The following is an 18,769-nucleotide window of genomic DNA, read 5'->3' as shown; positions in this document are numbered from 1 at the left end:
TTGAACCAAACTCCAGAGGAAAGAGCCTGGCCCCAAGAAAGCTCTGTCTTCCTCCAGTTGACCTTACGAAGGTGGCCACTCTGGTCTGTGGCTATTGGAGTTGCATGGATAAAAGAGTTATGGGGTGGCTTGTGAACCTGATACCAGATAGGCTTTACGCTTTGTGTATCTCTTTCAGTTCAGAGGCCCGTCATTCATCCCCTTTCCAGTCCGAGTAACATGTTCTGTGTCACCAGCCTGGATCCAGATACCCTTCCCACTGTCGCGACGCTCCTAATGGATGTCATGTTCTACTCCAATGGGTATGTTAAAGCTGGCAAAGCAACGCGCACTGCTGTTTCTGGGTACACCTGGATTTTAAGGATGCAAAAATGTGTCACCGTCTTAAAGGCAAGAATCCAGGGCTGGGCTCATGCAGTATAATGCTGCTGGGCTGCTTCTGGGATGCATCCTTGGGCCGACATCTTCAAAGCTGCGTTAGAGCAGTGGTTTTCAGCTTGTGGTCCGCGGACTCCTGGGCGCCTGCGAGCTCAGAGGGGTCTGTGAAAGATGACTATGATCAATCAAAAGTATGTGAATACCTACACTTGCAATTCAAAGGCATCCGCACCACTATTTAAAATATTTTAGGGGGTCCGCAAGTGAAAAAACCACCGCATTAGAATTTAGGGTGCCCAATCCCCATTAAGAGATGTCCGCTTCCTATTTAGCTGGGCTTGCAAAGTAGTAATACAGCCTTTAAGCAGCAGCCTAGCAATGCCGGTTCCTGCCAGAAGATGGCATGGGCGCATTGCAATACGCTGGCATCACATCGCGACGAGTTTTGTAAGCCAGGCTTGGATGGCACTGGACCTCTGCAAAAGTGGGGCAATCCAGGAAACAGCTAGACTTTGGGGAAAAAGACTTTTTCTCCAGACCAGCATGATGAAATAAAACCTTTTCCTCTGGAAGGAGCAAGGGCATTAGGCTGTATAAAATGCTTGCAAAAAACAAAAAGGAGAAAGGACATAACTAGGTGGAACTCGCGCTCTCTCAGAAAAATGGGGGCACTGAGTCATCTGGTTTCAATGGCTGTGTCTTCTCTGAAGGGTTGGGATGTCCATTATCCATTGGGCTGTGGGTAACTCTGTTGTGTTATTGTTTTTCAGAGTAAAAGACTCAGTGGTGGGAAGCGAAGACTCTGGACACATTCGCTTTTTCTCCTTCTCTCTCATTGAGGGTTACATCTCCTTGGTGATGGATGTACAGACACAGCAGAGGTGAGGCTTCATGACTGGCTTCAGCATGGGGTGGGACCCCAGCAAAGCACGAGTCAACTTTTCAGGAGTATCTCGGTCCCCATTTTCAAAAAAGACTTGAATGCTCCAGTCCCATTAAAAGTCAGCGAGACCTGGACTCCCAAGTGCCCGAGCCATCTGAGAATGACCGTGGAGCTTATTGGCTAGGAACTTAAGAAAAGCTTACCCTTCAGTTTGGGGACAAGAAAACCTTGAAAATCTTGTGGGTAAATTCTCCAAAGAACGAGAGCAGAGTAGGGGCTTCACATCCGCGCGGCACTCCCTTGGTCTGCATTTCACTGGGACAGTGATGCGATGACTTGTGCCCAGTGCTGCAGGAGCTCACGACACTGTTTGACAGGCCCAGCAAACAGTCAGGTGGGAAAATATTATTCTGAACTTTTGTGTTCAGTGTTGTCTCATGGATTGGAGTGCACTTTTCTCTGAGGGGCTAGAGACCATATGGGAAGTTGTGTCCAGGTGCAATTTGCGGTATGCAAAGTGTTTGTTATTCATCTTAAGACCTGGTTTTGCAAGCTCCTTCAGCTTCCTTTGACTAAGCAGCCCCTCTGGTTTGTGGGATCAAGCTCCGGGAAATGGGAAGGATGATCTAAATTGCAGTTAGGACTGATGGTCAGTTCCTTACTCAAGCTCAGACTGCCCGAGTGACTTTGGACAAATCACTTAACCTCTCTGGGCCTCAGTTTCCCATGTGTAAAATGGGCATAATAATAGCATTGCCCTGCCTGACAGGGACATTGTGAGAATAAACCAGTGGAAGACTGTGAAGTGGTCAGATGCTGCTGCAATGGTAGCCACCTAAACATCTTGTCACAGGCCAGCTGGGCACTGTGAGTATATCAGTTTAGTTGCAGACTCACTGAGCAGTGCAACTTTATTAGCCACTGGGCTTTTTGGTTCGGGATCGAGGAGGTGATGTTGGGAAGGAAAGCAATGACAAGTTTTACTTTTAAAAAAAAGAATAAATTTTACGTATAACAACAAAAACTATAGTTTACACATACCACAGTTAGTAAAAAGTTTAAGCTAATACACAGATAGCATAACAATACCAGTTAAAATTGACAGTGATAATAGAACAGACAAAGAAATTATGCAAGAGTTCCCACTTGGTTAGCAACTTATCAGTAGTCCCTCAGTTAGAAGATACCCGTCAAGTTGATGCAGCGAAGTCAGGCGTCCCCGATTCACGCTGTCAGAGGGACAACCGGAGGGAAAGTCCCTCGGTCAGGATCTGGTCCTTGCTGTCACAGGGAGTAAGAGAGATCTGTGGGGCATGGGACAGCAATGACCCTTCTGCTCCATCCTTCCCTGAGGGTTACTTAACGTGCATGTTCTTTTATATCCTGTTTATGCTAATTTTTTTGGTTATACAGCCATTCGTAGTGTTACTTTATCCTATGGGGTTAAAAGGTGTTAGAAATCATTATAACAAGTTACTGCCCAAGCTTGGGTTACCCAATAAGCAAATCACACCACATCACTTTGGGATCTGAGATTAACATGCCCCCACCTAAGTTCAGCCCACTATGTTAATTATACCTTGTGATTACGTTCGTTAATTTTTACTGACTCTAAGCAAAATTTCATAAATCAGCTACATCTGCCATTATAATTTGGAGTTCTGCTCTTTAAAGTTCATGCTGTCTGAAGATGAGTATAAAAAGCTAGATAGAAATCTTGCGGGTTATACTCCAGACATCTGAAATAGCTTATGGAGCAGTTTTCTGTCTATCTTCAAAAAGCAGATTTCTCTTTGTTATAAGTTGCTCTTCTGGTTCTGGCCATCGCAACATCTAAGACAAAGAGATGGGGGAAGCAGCTTCTCCCCCCCGTGGTTCCAAAGCACGCGTCTCCTGGGGCCCGTGAGCTGATTGATTTCTAGTTTCGCATCATCAAAACACAGGATCTTTCAGAAAGGCCCTTTCTGTCTCTCTTCCTGGCACAGCCCTAACTTGGCTTCCAATGTGTACGTGCAGTGTTTTCAGTAGAAATGCATAAGGGGAAAAGACAGCCAAATCCATGTTGGTCACCTCATTTCCGGTCATGTTCACTTCTTGCGGCACCTTGTCTTGTTCCAAGCAGCGTGGAGATATAGGCATGGAAGTGCCCAATGAAGCAGCAAGCAGTGGAGGTGTGACCACTTGAAACGGCATCCTTTCATAATTTTTTGCAGGTTTCCTAATAACTTGTTGTTTACGAGTGCATCTGGAGAACTCTGGAAGATGGTTCGGATCGGCGGACAGCCCCTCGGCTTTGGTACGTAAGCAGCTGGAGAAGCAGCTGAGCGCAAATGCCGTGATGTTCATGCCTCCTGGATAATGGGGAAAAATTGAGTGATCAGAGTCTGGGGTTTTTTTCTTTCCTTTTTTTTTTTTCTTCCCCCAGTAAGAGTCTAATTCCAAATGTAGTCTCAGCTCTTTGAAAATGTTGCGCATCCCTCATTTCTTGTCAGCCTCCAGTGGGATAGACCTAAGCTGATGTAGTCCAAGCTGATGTAGGGGTGACTCCATAGCTTCAGGGGCGTGAGTACAGACGAAGAGCCACAGAACTGGCCCTCCACGCCCTATCAGCTGCCCACGTTGCCCTTGAGAGCTGCAAAAATGGCTTTTGCCAAGTGGCTCGGTGAGGAGTGCTGCAGAGGAAAAGCCCAAGATTTTCTGCAAATGGCTCGCTTTGAAAAATCAGGCCCTTTTACAGTGCCTTCAAAGTTTGGACTGCTAAGAAACAGCCACCCAGGATCAGTAGTCACTTTTGAAAAAATGGGCCCCTTTCATTTTGGTACCCGGCCTCTAGCAGCAGCCGGGTCAGCAATAGCCAGCATAATCAGAGCCCTGGTTGTTCGCAGAGCCCCTGAGAGTTACGTGCCGCCAATTGAAGGCACATCCGTGATCTCATGCGAGTACGGTGCACTGACTGCTGTGGAGACTGGTCCCAGTTTCCTTAACGGGGCAATACCAAGAGCCGTTCAACATCTCCTTTACGGATGCAGGTCAACACATGATGAGGGATGGAGGAAAATGGAGTGAAAGGCATCATTCTCGCATGCTTCTCAGGAGTGACTTTCGTTGCGCTGGTTGAAAATCACCCTGGCTGTTGTTCTGTTTTCCGGTATTTACGTTGAGTTGTGAAGGGGAGGAGGCGCGCTGGTGATAGACTGTTCTCTGTGTCCGGGGAAGAAAAGTTCGATCGGCTAATAGAAAAAATCCCTCCTGACGAGGGTTGAGTGCTGGAGCAAACTCCCTAGAAAGGCTGCGGCTTCTAATCACTGAAAGATTGGAAGTGAGGGTCGGACAAACGTTTGTCACGAGTGGTTCATCCAGAGATGATCCTGCTGGAGCTCATGAGCTCTGGAGGCCCACCCATCCCTCTCTGTCCCGGCTTCTACATCACTAGTGCCAAAGGAGGCTGGTTTTGCAGACCTTGCCTGCAGGAAAGCTCCCAGTTCCCTGTAGCAGGGAAGAAACGAGATGCTGCAATAGACAGTTGCTGGGCATGAGCAAGGGATCCAAGCAGGAAGGCTGCTCGGGAGCCCTGCTTGAGTGCCAGTGCTTGCTGCCCCCGTGTAGGTCAAAGAGCCTCAGCGGTGGAAACTGAAGAGGCGCGCTGGCTGCTGTGCCGCTTTCATCGTTAATCATGCCTCGAGCAGGTCATCCTTTTGCTGCTCAGAGGCCAGTTTTTGTCTCGCAGCGGCAAACATCTGCCTTGCAGCTGAGTTGTTAAACAGGCCATAAATGGTCAGGGAGCCAGCGGAGCACGTGCTGCTTTGTGCCTCCTGGTGCACGCGGGGAAGGAAAGCTCCTTGTTTGTGGAAAATGAGCCGGTCAAGTAGCTTAATCAGGCAGCCACTTGGAGGCTAAAGTAGAAAGGGAGAAGAGAACGACTGAAGCCCTCCCAAGCCAGTGGAAAGGGGAAGGGCAGAACCCAGACTCTCCTGCTGCAAGAACTACGCCATGTTACTTAGTGTGCACAAAGCACAAAGTAGCCCAGGGTAGTTGTGATCCTGCTGTAGGATGCTGAAGAGGTGCTTTGTCGTGACACTGTCAACCACCAAAGCTGGTTCCCTAGTCCTTGTTTTTCTAGGGCATTGCAGACATGCTGAGAAGCCGGGGCGAAGTGGTCCGTAGGTCGCTGCCTCCAAACACTTGTGGCCTTGTTTTGTGATTTGTCTTTGGGGAGGCCGGGTAGCAGGTGCCAGGGATGGCGTTGTGAAGGACTCTGTCACGTCAGCGCGCTTCTGAGGCTGCTGCTTTGATGCGATTGTCGAGCCACCAGGGTCTGTAGAGGTGGCGGTCCACGTGGCTCCTGGTTCTCCTCCCTGTCTACTGTGGCTTGCTAAAAGCAACAGAAAGCAGGTTTTGCACGTAAGTGGTGGCTGCCAATCGCCACACTTGTGTTACAGGATTACTACTCGTGGAAAGGAGGCTGTATGGGGATAGCCAGAGGGGATCAAGCAGCAGGCGATGGGCAGGAACAGGGATTTCCGCAGGGCCCAGTGTTAACGTTGGGTCTGTACCAGTAGGCACGGCGAAGCCTCTGCGCCTGCCACACGAGGAAGGGGTCATTGGCTTCTGAGAGCATGGCCCTCTGGCTCCAACGTGTACATAAGTCTGTCCACAGAATAATTCGGCCCCTGACTTAAGACGCTTGTTGCAGGGAGTAAATGAAATACAAACAGAAATGCCCCTGTTGCCTTAGGTCCTTCACCCAGACACTGATGGGCGGCAGCCTCATCTGCTTTGGATCCAAGAACTAGCCAAGGATCGATCTGGATTCTGAGGCCAGGTCAATAGACCTGAGGGGTTATTTGCAGAACTGGAAACTGCATCGACTCATCCTTAACGTTTCTGATGCCTTTTCTTGCTCAACACGATGCCCGGGTGATGGCTGGAGGGGGGGTGAGCTGCTTCCATGCTGGTGCTGAAAGCTAGGTAGTGCTGGGTACGCCTCGCTGTCAAAGAGCTCTGCTTGAGTCTGTGACTTCTCCTCTGTGTCTCCCGCAGATGAATGTGGAATTGTCGCTCAGATTTCTGAGCCCTTGGCTGCTGCTGACATCCCGGCCTATTACATCAGTACTTTTAAGTTTGATCATGCATTGGTAAGTAGCCTGGTAGCTCTGCTGGGGTACTGGGGAGATGGCACCTTTCCCCATTGCGTTGGGGAAGCATCGTCCTATCTTGTTACAGCTGCTTTTGTACAGCATAGCCAAAAGCTGGGGGGCAGAGACCTTTTTTTTAGCTCCTCTTGTTGCAGACAGGCTATTTGAAGCTCTCTAAATTCAGTGCCTGACAGAGGGCACAGTGCATCGAGGTCTAAGTGCTGGGGTGGGGTGTCTGTGTGTGGGGAGGGAGGGTAGACAGTAGGCATACGGATCAAAAGTTGTTGCTAGTCCATTTTCACTTCTGCCATTTGCAGCAGCTCCCATATTGTCACTGCCCCCCCCCCTTTTTTTTTTGCATTGTGAGCAGTGCCTTGACTGCTGCTGCTCAGCGTCAAGTAGCCAGAACCACAAACCCTGTAAACACACAAGCAACAGACAACAGGCAGCTGGATTGTATTTCCCCTGGCCAGCCTATGCATGTACCCAACTGTGAATGTCTTTTGTCTCGATTCTTGCAAGTGCGGCATAGTGCTGAGAGCAGTTTTGTCTTGCCAGTGATACGGGTCCAACCCCACTGTCCCTGCACATACAAACAGCTGTGATAGTCTGTCGTGCCCTTGCCTCTGGGGTTTTCTTGGAAACGCCTGCACCCTGGCACTTCCCCTGCAGCCACAAACAGCATCCCTGTAGCCTTGCAGGATGGGGAACGTCGGTGTTCGAACCATAGAGGAAGCTGATCTGCCCATTTAGAAACAATCCTCTCCTGCGGTCTCAAAGTGCTTGAAAGCCCTTTGTGTTCTTTGCCACAACTCTTTATGTTCCAGGCTGCATTTAGGGGAAGTACCCCATTGCTTTACACGCCTCCCCCCACCCAGCCTAGCCGCTTTGTGGGAGTGTTCGCAACAGAGCATCCTGACTAAATGAGAGTTTCTTAGCACAGGCCAGTAGCATAACCTAATGGGGCACAGCAGCCTCAGATGTCGACTTGCAGGGAGCAGCATGCAAAAAAAACCCAGCTGTCACAGCTGCTGGCTGGTCAGCACAAAACTGCCCTGTTACACCTCCAGTTTTTCATGACATCACTACATACTTGGTTCCCTGGCCTGACTTGTGACTTGCTCACAGCTCCGATTCCTTTTTTTTTTTTTTAAAACAAAAAAGCCAATTACTTTACATGTTTGCAGTTGGCAGGTACCATTTACAGCCCGGAAGGCCTTTGTGTGCAGAACAAACTTAAACGTTGTTCTAGATGGGGAAGGTAAGGTCAGGGTGTTATATAGATGATAAAGCTAAGCCAAGAAGCTGGAAGTGGCCCTGGATAATCGTTTTGCTGGGCGCGATATGCAAAGCCTTTAAGCGTAAATAGAAATCCAGTTACACTTTGGCAAGCAAATTGTAACAAACCTAACAATGCCTTTCATTGGGCCAGCTGCAAGGGATATTAGGCAAGCTTTTGGCACAAAACCACCCATCCTCAGGTCTGGGAAAGGTAAATTGAGCGATAACTTTTGAGTATTCTGTAAATGGAAGTTGCTTGCTAAAGGAGAAGGAGGACCGTAAGATGGGAGTGAAGAGCAAGGGGAGGGAGGTGAATCCCATAAAGCCATTGAAAAAGGAACAGGGATATGGTTACCTTTAAAGTACAGCACAATTAGGAGAGGTGAATTGTAATGAGACACAGAACTCTTCTCTGTGTTTAGTCTGTGGTTTTTAGGGACCAGTCAAGTTACGATGCTGTTTGCAACCCTCAGCTTCCAAAGCTAGGTGGGTAAGTTTTCCTTGAGTACAAGAACCAAGATGAAAAAGTGGGTCGGTCAGAAGCAGTCTCCCACTGGAGCCTGGGAGTCTCTGTCCTTTATCAGACCTTGCTGTTTCAGGAACATGCTGGGTGGATGCAGCTGGTGACAATGTTAATTTACTGCAGTCATCTTTAGACCAGGCTAGGCCGTTCTCCCTACTGTTAAGCTCAGTTTGATAGCTTAAAAACCCTCGAATCCACTATTAAAATGAAACACCATAGCTATAACATATAAAAGAGCCGTAAATTTTCTGATTTTAAAGAAAACCAAAATCAGCATTTTTCCACCATGAAAATGAAATGCCACTATATATAATTCATTTTCATGGCGGAAAAACACTTTTTGAGTTTTCGTTAAATCAGAGAATTTACAGCTCTTTTTTTTTTTTAAATTAGTAAATTTACAATTTTTGAACTACGAAAACCAGGATCCCTGGTCATGACAAATTCATCTCTGTATACAGGACAAGGTGTATATATAGGTATCAGTTGAACAGAGTTTTATTGATACATTTACAATTTTAAAGCAATTTAGAAACCTACCAGTGCCTCAAATCACTAATAAATTCTATGTTCCTATCATGTTATTTTTTTAATAACGGAAAACCAGAGCCTCCCCCCACCCCCTTCTCTCACCAGGATGCAGGTCCAGCTGCAGCTGCCACCTCCCCCCCCACCTTTATGGCACTGAGCAGCCAATATGCCAGGTCAAACACAAGCCACAGCCCCACCAGTGCCCCTCACTTCTGACCCATAGCTCCCTGGTCCTGCTCCTGGTACCCCAAGTCCCAACCCACAGCTCTGCCTGTTTTCTGCACTCCTGACTTGCTGCCCCAAGCCACTGTGTGGGGCAGGGCATGGACAAAATAGCAGGGGGGCACTTGCCCCCTCCCCAATTCTTGTGCCTGCAGCAGGGTATGGGGCTGCAGCTGGGCTAGACAAGCTCAGGGTAGAAGCTACCTCTGTGGCCCAGCAGGTGGGACCAGCACAGGAGGGAGTGCTGTGCCACCATGGGCAAAACGCCCCTGTCCACCCAACAGCAGCAAGGGGCCACTGTGCCTCACCTTTAAAGGAGAAAAATCCACATTTTTTTCCATGGTGAACAGAAAAAGGTGGATCTCTGCTGTTCACTCTTTCAATCTTGTACTAAGCAATATGACACCCAGGGGAACCCTACTTGTCACCAGTACAAGGCCCAAGGAGGAGGCATCAGGCGAATGCTATGGAGCTTGTTCCCCCAAACGCCTCTTCCAGGTATGAGTAAGCAAGTTATGCGTCTGTCTAAAGAGGATGGTTCTCACCCTCTTTTTTTGGTTTTCTGCAGGTACCTGAAGAAAATATAAATGGCGTAATCAATGCACTCCAAGTCAGTCAAGCTGGAAAGCATTAGAAATCTTCTGAGCTGGTTCCAGATGCTTTTTCTATTGTAATAATATGGTTATTCCTTTTTTCTCACAGTATTCTTGGATAATCTGATTCTGGAGAGGTTGAAGTGGAAAAAAAAAAAAAAAAAAAGAAGACATGAGCATAAACCGCTCTTTTTAAGAATTGCTGAACTTACTTAGAGCCCCGCTGTTCAGTTCCAAAGCAAAAAAACCATAACCTTGCTGGTGTGAGAGGAATTGCCCGCAGACAGGCAGATTGTGTGTGCTGCAGCTTTAGCAAGAGCTTCTCCAGAGCAACTGGGGTGGAAGGGCTGGTTTCTTTGTGGCGAGTGTAAAGAAATAAGGAAATAAAGGAAAAAAAAAAAAAAAAAAAACAGAATACAGCAGTCCTCTCTGTCTTTAAAACCATATATCCTTGGAGGTTGTATGAACCAGCCTCCCACAGCTGCAGTGAAGTGTCCAACAACCGAGAGCCCCTTCCCTGCTCCAGGTTTTCTAGAAGAGGAATAAAATGCTTGCAGCAAGGACGGGTTAGCATATCTTTATTTTCTCTGCTGGCTCATGCCTGCACAAGTTCCATTAGATCCATGATTTTACCAGAGTTACCATGTGATCCACTCCACATGCCACGGCCACCACCTCCCCCGGTATCGTCACCTAGGAGGAGAAAAAAAAAAATAGAACCACTAAGTTCAGTGCTGGGTACTGCTGTCTTAATGAAGAGGTGTGCACTTATTCTGTAGTGTCCTCATGAATCAGACCAATTACTTACACCATAAATTACCAAAAAAAGTGGAGCAGGTTGCCTGATCCTTTTTAACTACATGTTGTGTAAAAATATATACACACACTACCTGCTGGTTTTAAGTACCTGCCCCTGACTATAAGTGCCCCTCTTATGTTCTGAGACTTGGTGGTGAATAGGTTCCCTCTTCACTTTTCCCATGCCCTTCATGCTTTTGCAGATCTCTACGTTTCTCCTGTTGAAAATGTGTCACAGCAGGAGGGACAGCAACTTGCACGATACTGATCATGCAATGAAGAGCTCTTATGGCATAAATGCAGTCTTTAATAAATGCAGCAACTTTGCTGTTCCTTAAGGGGCAAGAACAGGTGACCCTAATGGGAAGAAAGGACAGGAAGTGCAGCACGAGGCTAGCCAGGCACAAAACTAGTTGAAGAGAGTTTGAACTCAAAAAAGGAAGAGCTGACTGCCTTTTCCAAGTATGCCAGGTAAAGAGGACCAACAAGTAAAGAGAAGGCTTAAGTAAAAAGAGGTACTGAGATCAGCTACCAACTAACGGCAAGGACAGGGCAGGCAATAAGTAGCCTAGTGTTCAGGGAATTGGCTACTACCTTTGGATCATGGAAAGGTCAGGTGAGGGCTCTGATCATGGTAAACACACTGCCCACGCTTAAAGAAAGGCAGGAATGAGCTGGGAAGTTCCAGACCAGTCAGCCTGAGCTTGATACCTGTGACTGGAGCACAAGGCATCGTGAAGTGATGTGCCTCTACCTTAGCAAGGCTCTTGCCAGCATCTCCATGGTCACCTAGATAGATGCATGACTGCTCTTACCACTGGCTCAGTGCCCACATGAAGTAATTACCTCTTCCTGCCCTCATTACTGATTTGCAGGTTATTATATGCTATTCCCTGTGGCCAAGGAGCACTGGTCTCAAATTCCCAGAAGGGTGGTTAAGCACTGGAACAGGTTACCCAGGGGCTGTGGAATCCCCATCCGAGGAAAGCTGAGGGTAGACGAAACCCATCGCTCAGAGCAGGATGTTTGAACCAGAGCCCAATTCAGCTGACCAGGTCTCACTGACACTTACCCTCCAGGGAAAATACTGGTCTTCCCTTCTTCCAGTTCCCAAGCACCCTCTAATATTCTTGCCCCAGACAAACAGCTCTCCTCTCTCTGCAACAAGAGAAACAAAGACAACCTCAGTAAGCAGTGCCAAGCTACAGCCTTGTAAATAAGGCTTTAGAGCCAACCTTTTTGCCTAAGCTTATGACAGCTATTTTCTCCTCGCCTCACTAGGGCCAACTGCATGTTCAGATTCTTACCATTAAGTGCCGCAAAGTGGCTGAGTCCACAGCGAAGGTGCTTAACACGAACATCTGATGAGCCAAAGAGAGTGGGAGGGATCATTTCTGGAGTTGCTGTTTCCAGAAGGTTCGGTCCTTTCCCAAGGATTCCGTATCCCCACACAAAGACATTTCCTTCCTCTGTATGACAAATGCACACCACACTTCCATCAGCTGCTGAGTCTTGACGAGCTGTATTTCACCAGAGGTGATGGACTCAAATACATTTTTCCCTCCCAGGTTTTGCAATATATGGGGCCTGTACACACCGCCTCACTTCTACCTCACAGCACATTCACTTCCAGTGGGGGCATGTAACTGGAGGATTTCTTTAATAGAGATACTCACCATTCAGAACAGCATTGCCGGTCCCTCCGCACGCAGCCTCCTTTACCTTCCCAATCTTGAATGGTAAGTGCCTGGGGACATTCACCTTTTTTTAAGAAATCCATTATGGCTTGAGACACAGAGCTACTTTAAAAGGGGGTTGCTCAGGATGTAGTGCAAAAAGAACAAGATACACAACAGTTTGAAAGAGCTTTGACTACTGTTTGTGACATCAGAAAACCTGGCTTTCTGAGCTCTGAGGAATGATATGGAGCCAAGCCCAGATGCCACAACTTTTCGGTATGAGACCTTACTTACAGAGTGGCAGCAATTTGACAGTCTACCCTTTGTTCTCCCCATGAAGCAGAGATGTCTTTTAATAGTGGGCAGCACACATTTCAGCAATGAACAAAATACAGCAGGTGCTTCTCTGCCACAACATGTATGGTCAAGTCAGTACAAGGGGTGTGCCAATAGAGATTTTCCACCAGGCATGTCAGCGAATACAGATCTGATATCAGATTTACAGGAATGCAGCCAGGCAGCATGGAGGGCAGTGCTCTCCAGGTAAGTCTGTGGAGGGGAAGGGCTGGGAGCAGGGAGAGGAGGGCACAGATCAAGGCACCCATGGTGAGGGGGGGAGTGGGACAGGGGCAGCAGTAAATGTGACCCCAGGGCCAGGGCGGTGACTCTAGAGGATCAGTGTCCTGGTGCTTAAAAATGGCAGCAGGGGCACTTGAACTAGAGCTCGTCTAATGAGCTTTCATTCAAGTGCCACCACCACCATTTTTAAGCATGGGGATTGCTTTTAGAAGCAGAGCTGAGCAGGGCAGAGGAGGAGGCAGGCTTCACTACAGGCTCTGGGTGCTCTACTTTGCTGCCTTCGTCCCACCACCACCGGGCAAGGCAGGGACAAGCTGCTGGCACAGAGCTCCCAGAAAAAAGGCAGCAGGGCAGAGAGCCCTGAGCCCACAGTGGGCAGCCTGCCTCCACCATGCCTTCCCCAGGTGGGCATACAGCAGCCACACCCCCCCACCCACTCACCCCCCCACACTGCCTAAATGAGCCACCCACAGCTCCATTCTACTCCCCACCCCCGAGTCCCATTCACTGCCTCGGCAGAACAGTGCCCCCAGCCCCTACCCCACTCCCTCCCTCACCGTGGGGGCCTTGATTTGCTCTCCTTCACACTCCTTCCCCTCTACAGACTTACTTGCAGGGTGCTGTTGTCCAAGCTGCCCAGCTGTGCTCCTGGCTGTGTGCAAGCTGTGGCAGCGCACATGGACGTGGCATACTTATTGGTACATTATCAGCTAACCCCAGCCAAAAAAAGCCAATAGCCAATCGTGTTAGTTTTCCCTTTATCGGTCCAATATGGACTTTTGCTTTCAGCTATTCTGAATCAACCTCAGGCTCCCTTACTACATCCATTCATTTCGGTGCTTCTTGCTGAATCGCTACACAGCTTGAAACAGTATTTTTATCCGAGTCCACGTCTCTTTAAATTTCACTGCCTTACTTTTCCCATTTGGGTCTCAAAAATGGAACACAGAAGTATTTAGCAGTATTAAGTCACCGAATGGGGTGGGCATTTAGCCAGCACTGTCACGAAGACTACACTGATGGTGGAAGATTTCTGCAATATATGATATGCCTTGGTGCCTTACCTGCTTCCAAAAGGGACTGGCATCTAAAGAAACAAACAGTTACTTAACCTAGGGGATAAGAAGGAAGGGAACTTTTGCTAGAGACACAAGAGGCCAAACGAGATGCTCTATTGCTTGCTTGAGAAAAATCAGAACTATATGGCAGATAGAAGGGTGGCCATAGCATCTGCAGAAATGAGTTTGGGCTCATGAAGGCTTATGCCATTTATCTCTGATTTGGTTTAGTCTATGGGGTGGTACATCTACCCTGCCTTCTGCCTGACTTCAGGCTAACACAGCTAATTGCCTCTCTCTGCTCATGAAATAATTGCCAGAATCCAACCCTCCCCACAAAAAAAAAAAAAAAAAACACACCTCACAAACATGTACAGCAACAGGTCTGTCCCAAGATCTCTTTGGAACAACTTTCAGCACATGGCACCATAACCAGCAACATGCCAGTCTGTTACTATGAGGAAAATTAAGCCTTTCTATAGCTCAGTACTGCATCCACATACCCCAGGGTGACTAGTGGACAGGTGTCCCTTTAGCCATATGCAATATAAAGAAAAGAAAAGAAAATTCCTAAACAGACCTGCGTTGTCTCCGTGACGCACGCTAGTTGCAGGTATTCTGAGTTTCCCCAGCCGAAGAGGTCTCCTTCATCAGAAACAGCCAGACAGCAATCCGCGTAGGAGGCAACCTGGATAATGTTGACTCCAGCGACATCTCCACCTAGCTTGGTGGGAACACTGGAAACATCGTAGTGCCCTAGACCTGACAAAGAAACAGACAGTCTGGAATGATGTGCTGCCCTCCTGCAGATCAGAACAAAGCCAGGCAATGCTGGCCTAACAGAAGTCACTCAAATCACACTTTCAAAGCTCTAACTAGAAGTCTAAGCAGGCAAGACACCAGCTCTAATTGTGCGCAGGTTAGGAAACCACTTGGCCTCATTACCAGGATCAGTTTGGTGCACTCCACCAGGAAACATCCTGGCAGAAAAAAAAGCGTAGCTGAAGGTAGGAACCTAGTGCCCTGTAATGTTACCATAAGTAGTGCAAAAGCCCATCAAATGTCCTGCAGGAGTTACAAGTGCAAACTTGCTGACCGTGGTGCCAATAAAGCCAATTAAAATAAGACTGGCAACCTTCACAGTCAGGGTGTCCAGACTGATCTTCCAAGGTCCCTTACAATCTATGAATCTGAACTACTTTTACTTTGGCCAGGCTCAGGTCACCTCCAAAATTTCCACCTACTCTGCAAAAGTAGCAGCAATTTTTCAAGGTACTGAATGAAGTTCAGTGATGTCCGTTATAGTACATCACGTGTTTTGTTATAACCGTTGTGAACTATGTTCCAAACCACTCCAGCACCCGGACTAAGGCTATTCCTAAAGCTGTGATTCTAGTCTCCAGGCAAATTAATGTTTTGTATGAGGTGCCTTTCAGCCAGTCCAGCAAGACCTGTACAGTACAGCCACACTGAAGGATGGGGAAGAAGCGGGGAAGGGGCAGGGTAAAACTTAGACCTTATTCTGCGCAGCTTTATGAGGAGGAACAAGCAACCGAACGGGCCTCAACCAAAGCTCTGACCTGGGGGCAGGATGAGTCATCAGGAATCAGTGAAGCCGTCAAGCAAACAGTGTAAAAGCAACAGGGGGCACTCACCCCACCCCCAAAGAACAGCAAAATCAAGGTTTGGTGTTTTACCACAAGATGCTTCTCAGTTTTATTCCCAGCACCCGTCCCATAATCAAGGCTTAAGAGCTACATCTTCACTATGCAAGAACACACAGTTCAGAACACTCTTCCCAAGCACGCATTTTTCGATTCACAGACAGATTTCAACTTTTACTCGTTTGCTGCTTCCCGAGGTCCAGCATGTCATCATACGTCACACCCCCCCGCCCAAACTGACACCATTCCTCAGACTTGCGCCTCAGCTCATTGCATTTTCAGCTCCACTTCACAGGACATCGTACCTGTTTGTCCATCGGCTCCCCATCCACAGGAATAGATCTCTCCTTTCTCTGTCCTAAACAGACTGTGATCCTGACCACAAACAACCTGTGCAAGAAAAAACCTACACTGAACTGCATGCACAATTTGTACTTGTATACCCAGACTACAAAGAAAAACCCATGATGAAGCTCATTAAAATTATGTCTAAGACACCTCCAACCAGTCATCCACAGGGTTGAGGGCGGAAAGGAAAGGAGAAATCCAATACACCAGACCAAGAATTTATCTACTTTGTGTTACCAATTCGCTTGTTATTGAGGTGAACACGGTCTGGGAACTAAGTATAGGCCTAATCATTTTTCTCATCTTTTAGTCAAAGTTGTTACCTGCACAACTCTTCCATCAAACTCTTGCAGTCGATTTATCACATGGCTCTCACTATACGCCATTAGGCAGGCATCGAAACAAAGACAAGAAAGGAAAAAATTGCAAGTTTAGCACCCACTGAATTTTAAGCACTTTCTTGTACACGTTGTTACAGTTTTTAATCAGTTCTCCCCTGGCTGTGGGGCAGGCAGTTTCATGTCTGACTAACCGATCTAGGAAGGTAGTACACACAAGGTTCATGAATTCAGGGTTTGACTGAACTCTCTCAAAGGCATCATCTGATCTACAGTGGCTTGCTGTTGTGGTCCTTCTTTGCTTTGTCTTTATTCCTAGTCCCCCATTCATCCCCTTCCTCCCTGAAGCCTACAAAGGACAAGGTGTGCTGACACTACTCCCATTCTCAGAGACCAGGTATGCATGACAAGGATGGTGGTCTCACTTGAGGCTGAACAGGTTCTGCTCTCACTTCCTCCCTCAAGGCAGTAGGCAGAAATTTCACCTCCCCCTCCCTCAAGGGCCAAATCTGGTATGCGCAAGTGTTTGGCACCACAGGAGTCGTGGGCATCACAGAAACAGTGGCACAGCACTGGTTCACCCCACCAACCAGCTTCCTGGTATGGCCTCTCTTCCTTAGCCTCACTCCCAGGGCCAGATTTGAACGCAAGAGCTACTTCAAGTTACACGATCCTCACCAATTTAGGATACCAATAAAATTCTAATTTACTATTTCTTGGACCTATCACTCCTCATCAACTCCCTTTCAGTTCTACTTCTCCCCTGGATCCCACAATATTTACAGGAGACATCCCATTCCATGTCATTAAGCTCTTTGTTATTCTCACCTATAAATTTCACCTTCAACTATTTCTCGACCACACTGCCCATACGAGTTGTTTCCCATGCTGAAGACTGAAAAGGAAACATACACCTAGTTACAGCAGCTCTCTGAAGCAGCATCAAGCATCTTTTCCTCCCCTCTAGGGCCTGACTGAGGCCTACACAAAGCTTAGTGTCCACACACGTTTCTCAAGCAGTACCAGGTATGGCAGACTCCCACTTTCTTTGCCTGAACCTAGGTTAAACAGGGCAAAAGCATTTCTACTAAAAAGACCCAAGTTCCTACACCTTAATTATCACACACCCTTGACGTCATCACTTATTCCTCTCAAATTGCCTCTCTCATTCTCCCACTGCTTAGACTTGGCAATAAGATCATTATTCCAATAACAACTCTGCATCAAATGATTACCTCCACCAGCGATCAAGAACTAGTAAGATGCTAACTAGCACACCGAAGGATTCCCTGCACAGTAGAACGCCCATTCAAGCAAGGAACCTTTATTATCAAGGTTTATATATCCATTACAAAGGCAATATTTAGGGGCTTCCCAAGGAAGATGCCTTGAAGGAACTGGCACAGCTGTTGAAACAAAATTAGCCAATGCCCTTGGTGAAACATAACCAATTTCTTATGCTTACCACGCCCCAGGGCTAGACTTGCCAGCTTTAGTTTATACTGCTTACAATGCACACACGCACAGCTTCAGCCAAATGAACACATTGCACAAGGAACGTGGTTTCAAGCTTACAGTTCTGCCTCTGCTTCAGGAACTTTTCTGTACACCAATTTTATACCCCTTATCAGCTTTGGGTTTAGCTTCTAAAGAAGGAAAGAAAGCATACACTCAGGCAAATCAACTGCCGCCACCACAGGTCGTACCTCCTTCATGGTCCGTCAGGATGAGGGAATGGGCTCTCCCGCAGGAGACCTGCAACACTCGAGTCTCCTGGGGCTTCTCCAGTGGCAATGGAATAGGAGATGGCTCCAAGACATACTGGTAGCTTTTTGCTTCAGGGAAAAATATAAAAGGCCAGCAAATAAACAAGCTAAGTTTGCTTCCGTAACAGCTACACAGGCATTTATGATCCAGAAAGCACATGCACTTGCTCAAACAGACAGCCAATCTAGATCCCTCCCCACCTATCATGAGACTATCAAGATGACAGCAGCAAGGGGACCAGACACACACACCCCTGGAAACAACAAGCAAGATGTATGGAGACAACAAGTTCCAGGCAGTCGATTCTGAGACCGCTGGAATTTAGCCTCCTCGTTTCTGCCAACTACTTAATCACAAGCTCACATCCTGCTTAACAAGCAATGAGCAGTTTGGGTTAAGCATGCAGATAACACATTTGCTGAACAGGGTCAGTGTTTCTGGAGCATTAAAACTAGCACGGGAGGCAGAGGGACCCCAGAATCTTCTGAAAGCAAAACTCATATTTGCTCTCGGAAAGGCCGCTGAAGTCTGAAAACGCAACCGGAAAATAACAGTCCCGAGGCAGCCAGAGCAGGAAAGCAGCTCCGCACCCGCGGTTCGCTCTCTGCAGCCCTCCGGGGCCGAGCTCCTTACTTCGGTCCTTCCGGCTCCTCTGGAAGCCGAGCTGCGAGTCCTCGTTCAGCCCCATGCCCCACACTTTGGTGATGTCAGCGGTTTTGGAGGAGAGCAAGGTGAAGCCATAGCCGCAGGCTGCTGACGAGATCTGCAATGAGTCCGGCACACGGCAGGGGGTGGGGATGACACTCCAGTTCGGCTCCTCCGGTCAGAGGCACGGTGCAGGCCCCTGCCCAGCGCACAGGGTCCTGTCCAGGCCCCCCCCCTCCTCTCCCAGCGCCAGCTCCGCTGCCCTGGCCCAGCTCCCATAGGAGCGAGCCCAGGCCCCAGCCCCACTCCGACATGAGACCCAGGGCCCGGGGCCAGAGCCAGCCCCC

General features: G+C 48.0%; 2 protein-coding genes across 4 annotated transcripts in view; one reads left to right on the top strand and one right to left on the bottom strand.

Annotated features, from left to right (window-relative positions):
* GATSL2 (GATS protein like 2) overlaps positions 1-9,784 on the top strand; it is a 169,145-nt gene extending 159,361 nt beyond the window's left edge. For all 3 annotated transcript variants that reach the window (XM_019545481.1, XM_019545484.1, XM_019545483.1), the window contains exons 5-9: positions 179-302; positions 1,149-1,259; positions 3,475-3,557; positions 6,302-6,396; positions 9,522-9,784. In XM_019545481.1, the coding sequence (XP_019401026.1) occupies positions 179-302; positions 1,149-1,259; positions 3,475-3,557; positions 6,302-6,396; positions 9,522-9,587 (479 nt within the window). In that variant the 3' untranslated portion in view covers positions 9,588-9,784. The remainder of the gene's footprint in view (positions 1-178; positions 303-1,148; positions 1,260-3,474; positions 3,558-6,301; positions 6,397-9,521) is intronic.
* RCC1L (RCC1 like) lies at positions 9,677-18,600 on the bottom strand (the record flags this gene model as incomplete). The annotated part of the gene is made up of 10 exons (XM_019545301.1): positions 9,677-10,239; positions 11,417-11,502; positions 11,652-11,813; positions 12,021-12,105; positions 14,241-14,422; positions 15,630-15,714; positions 15,996-16,047; positions 16,839-16,905; positions 17,717-17,845; positions 18,411-18,600. Coding segments are annotated over 10 exons (1,116 nt in total), but the record flags the coding sequence as incomplete, so codon positions are not given.
* Between the last annotated feature and the right edge of the window lie 169 nt (positions 18,601-18,769).

The sequence above is a fragment of the Crocodylus porosus genome, unplaced genomic scaffold (genome assembly GCF_001723895.1).
Source record: "Crocodylus porosus isolate Cpor-Errol unplaced genomic scaffold, CroPor_comp1, whole genome shotgun sequence".
NCBI classification, from domain to species: domain Eukaryota; kingdom Metazoa; phylum Chordata; order Crocodylia; family Crocodylidae; genus Crocodylus; species Crocodylus porosus.
This window is presented reverse-complemented; position numbering and strand designations above follow the sequence as displayed.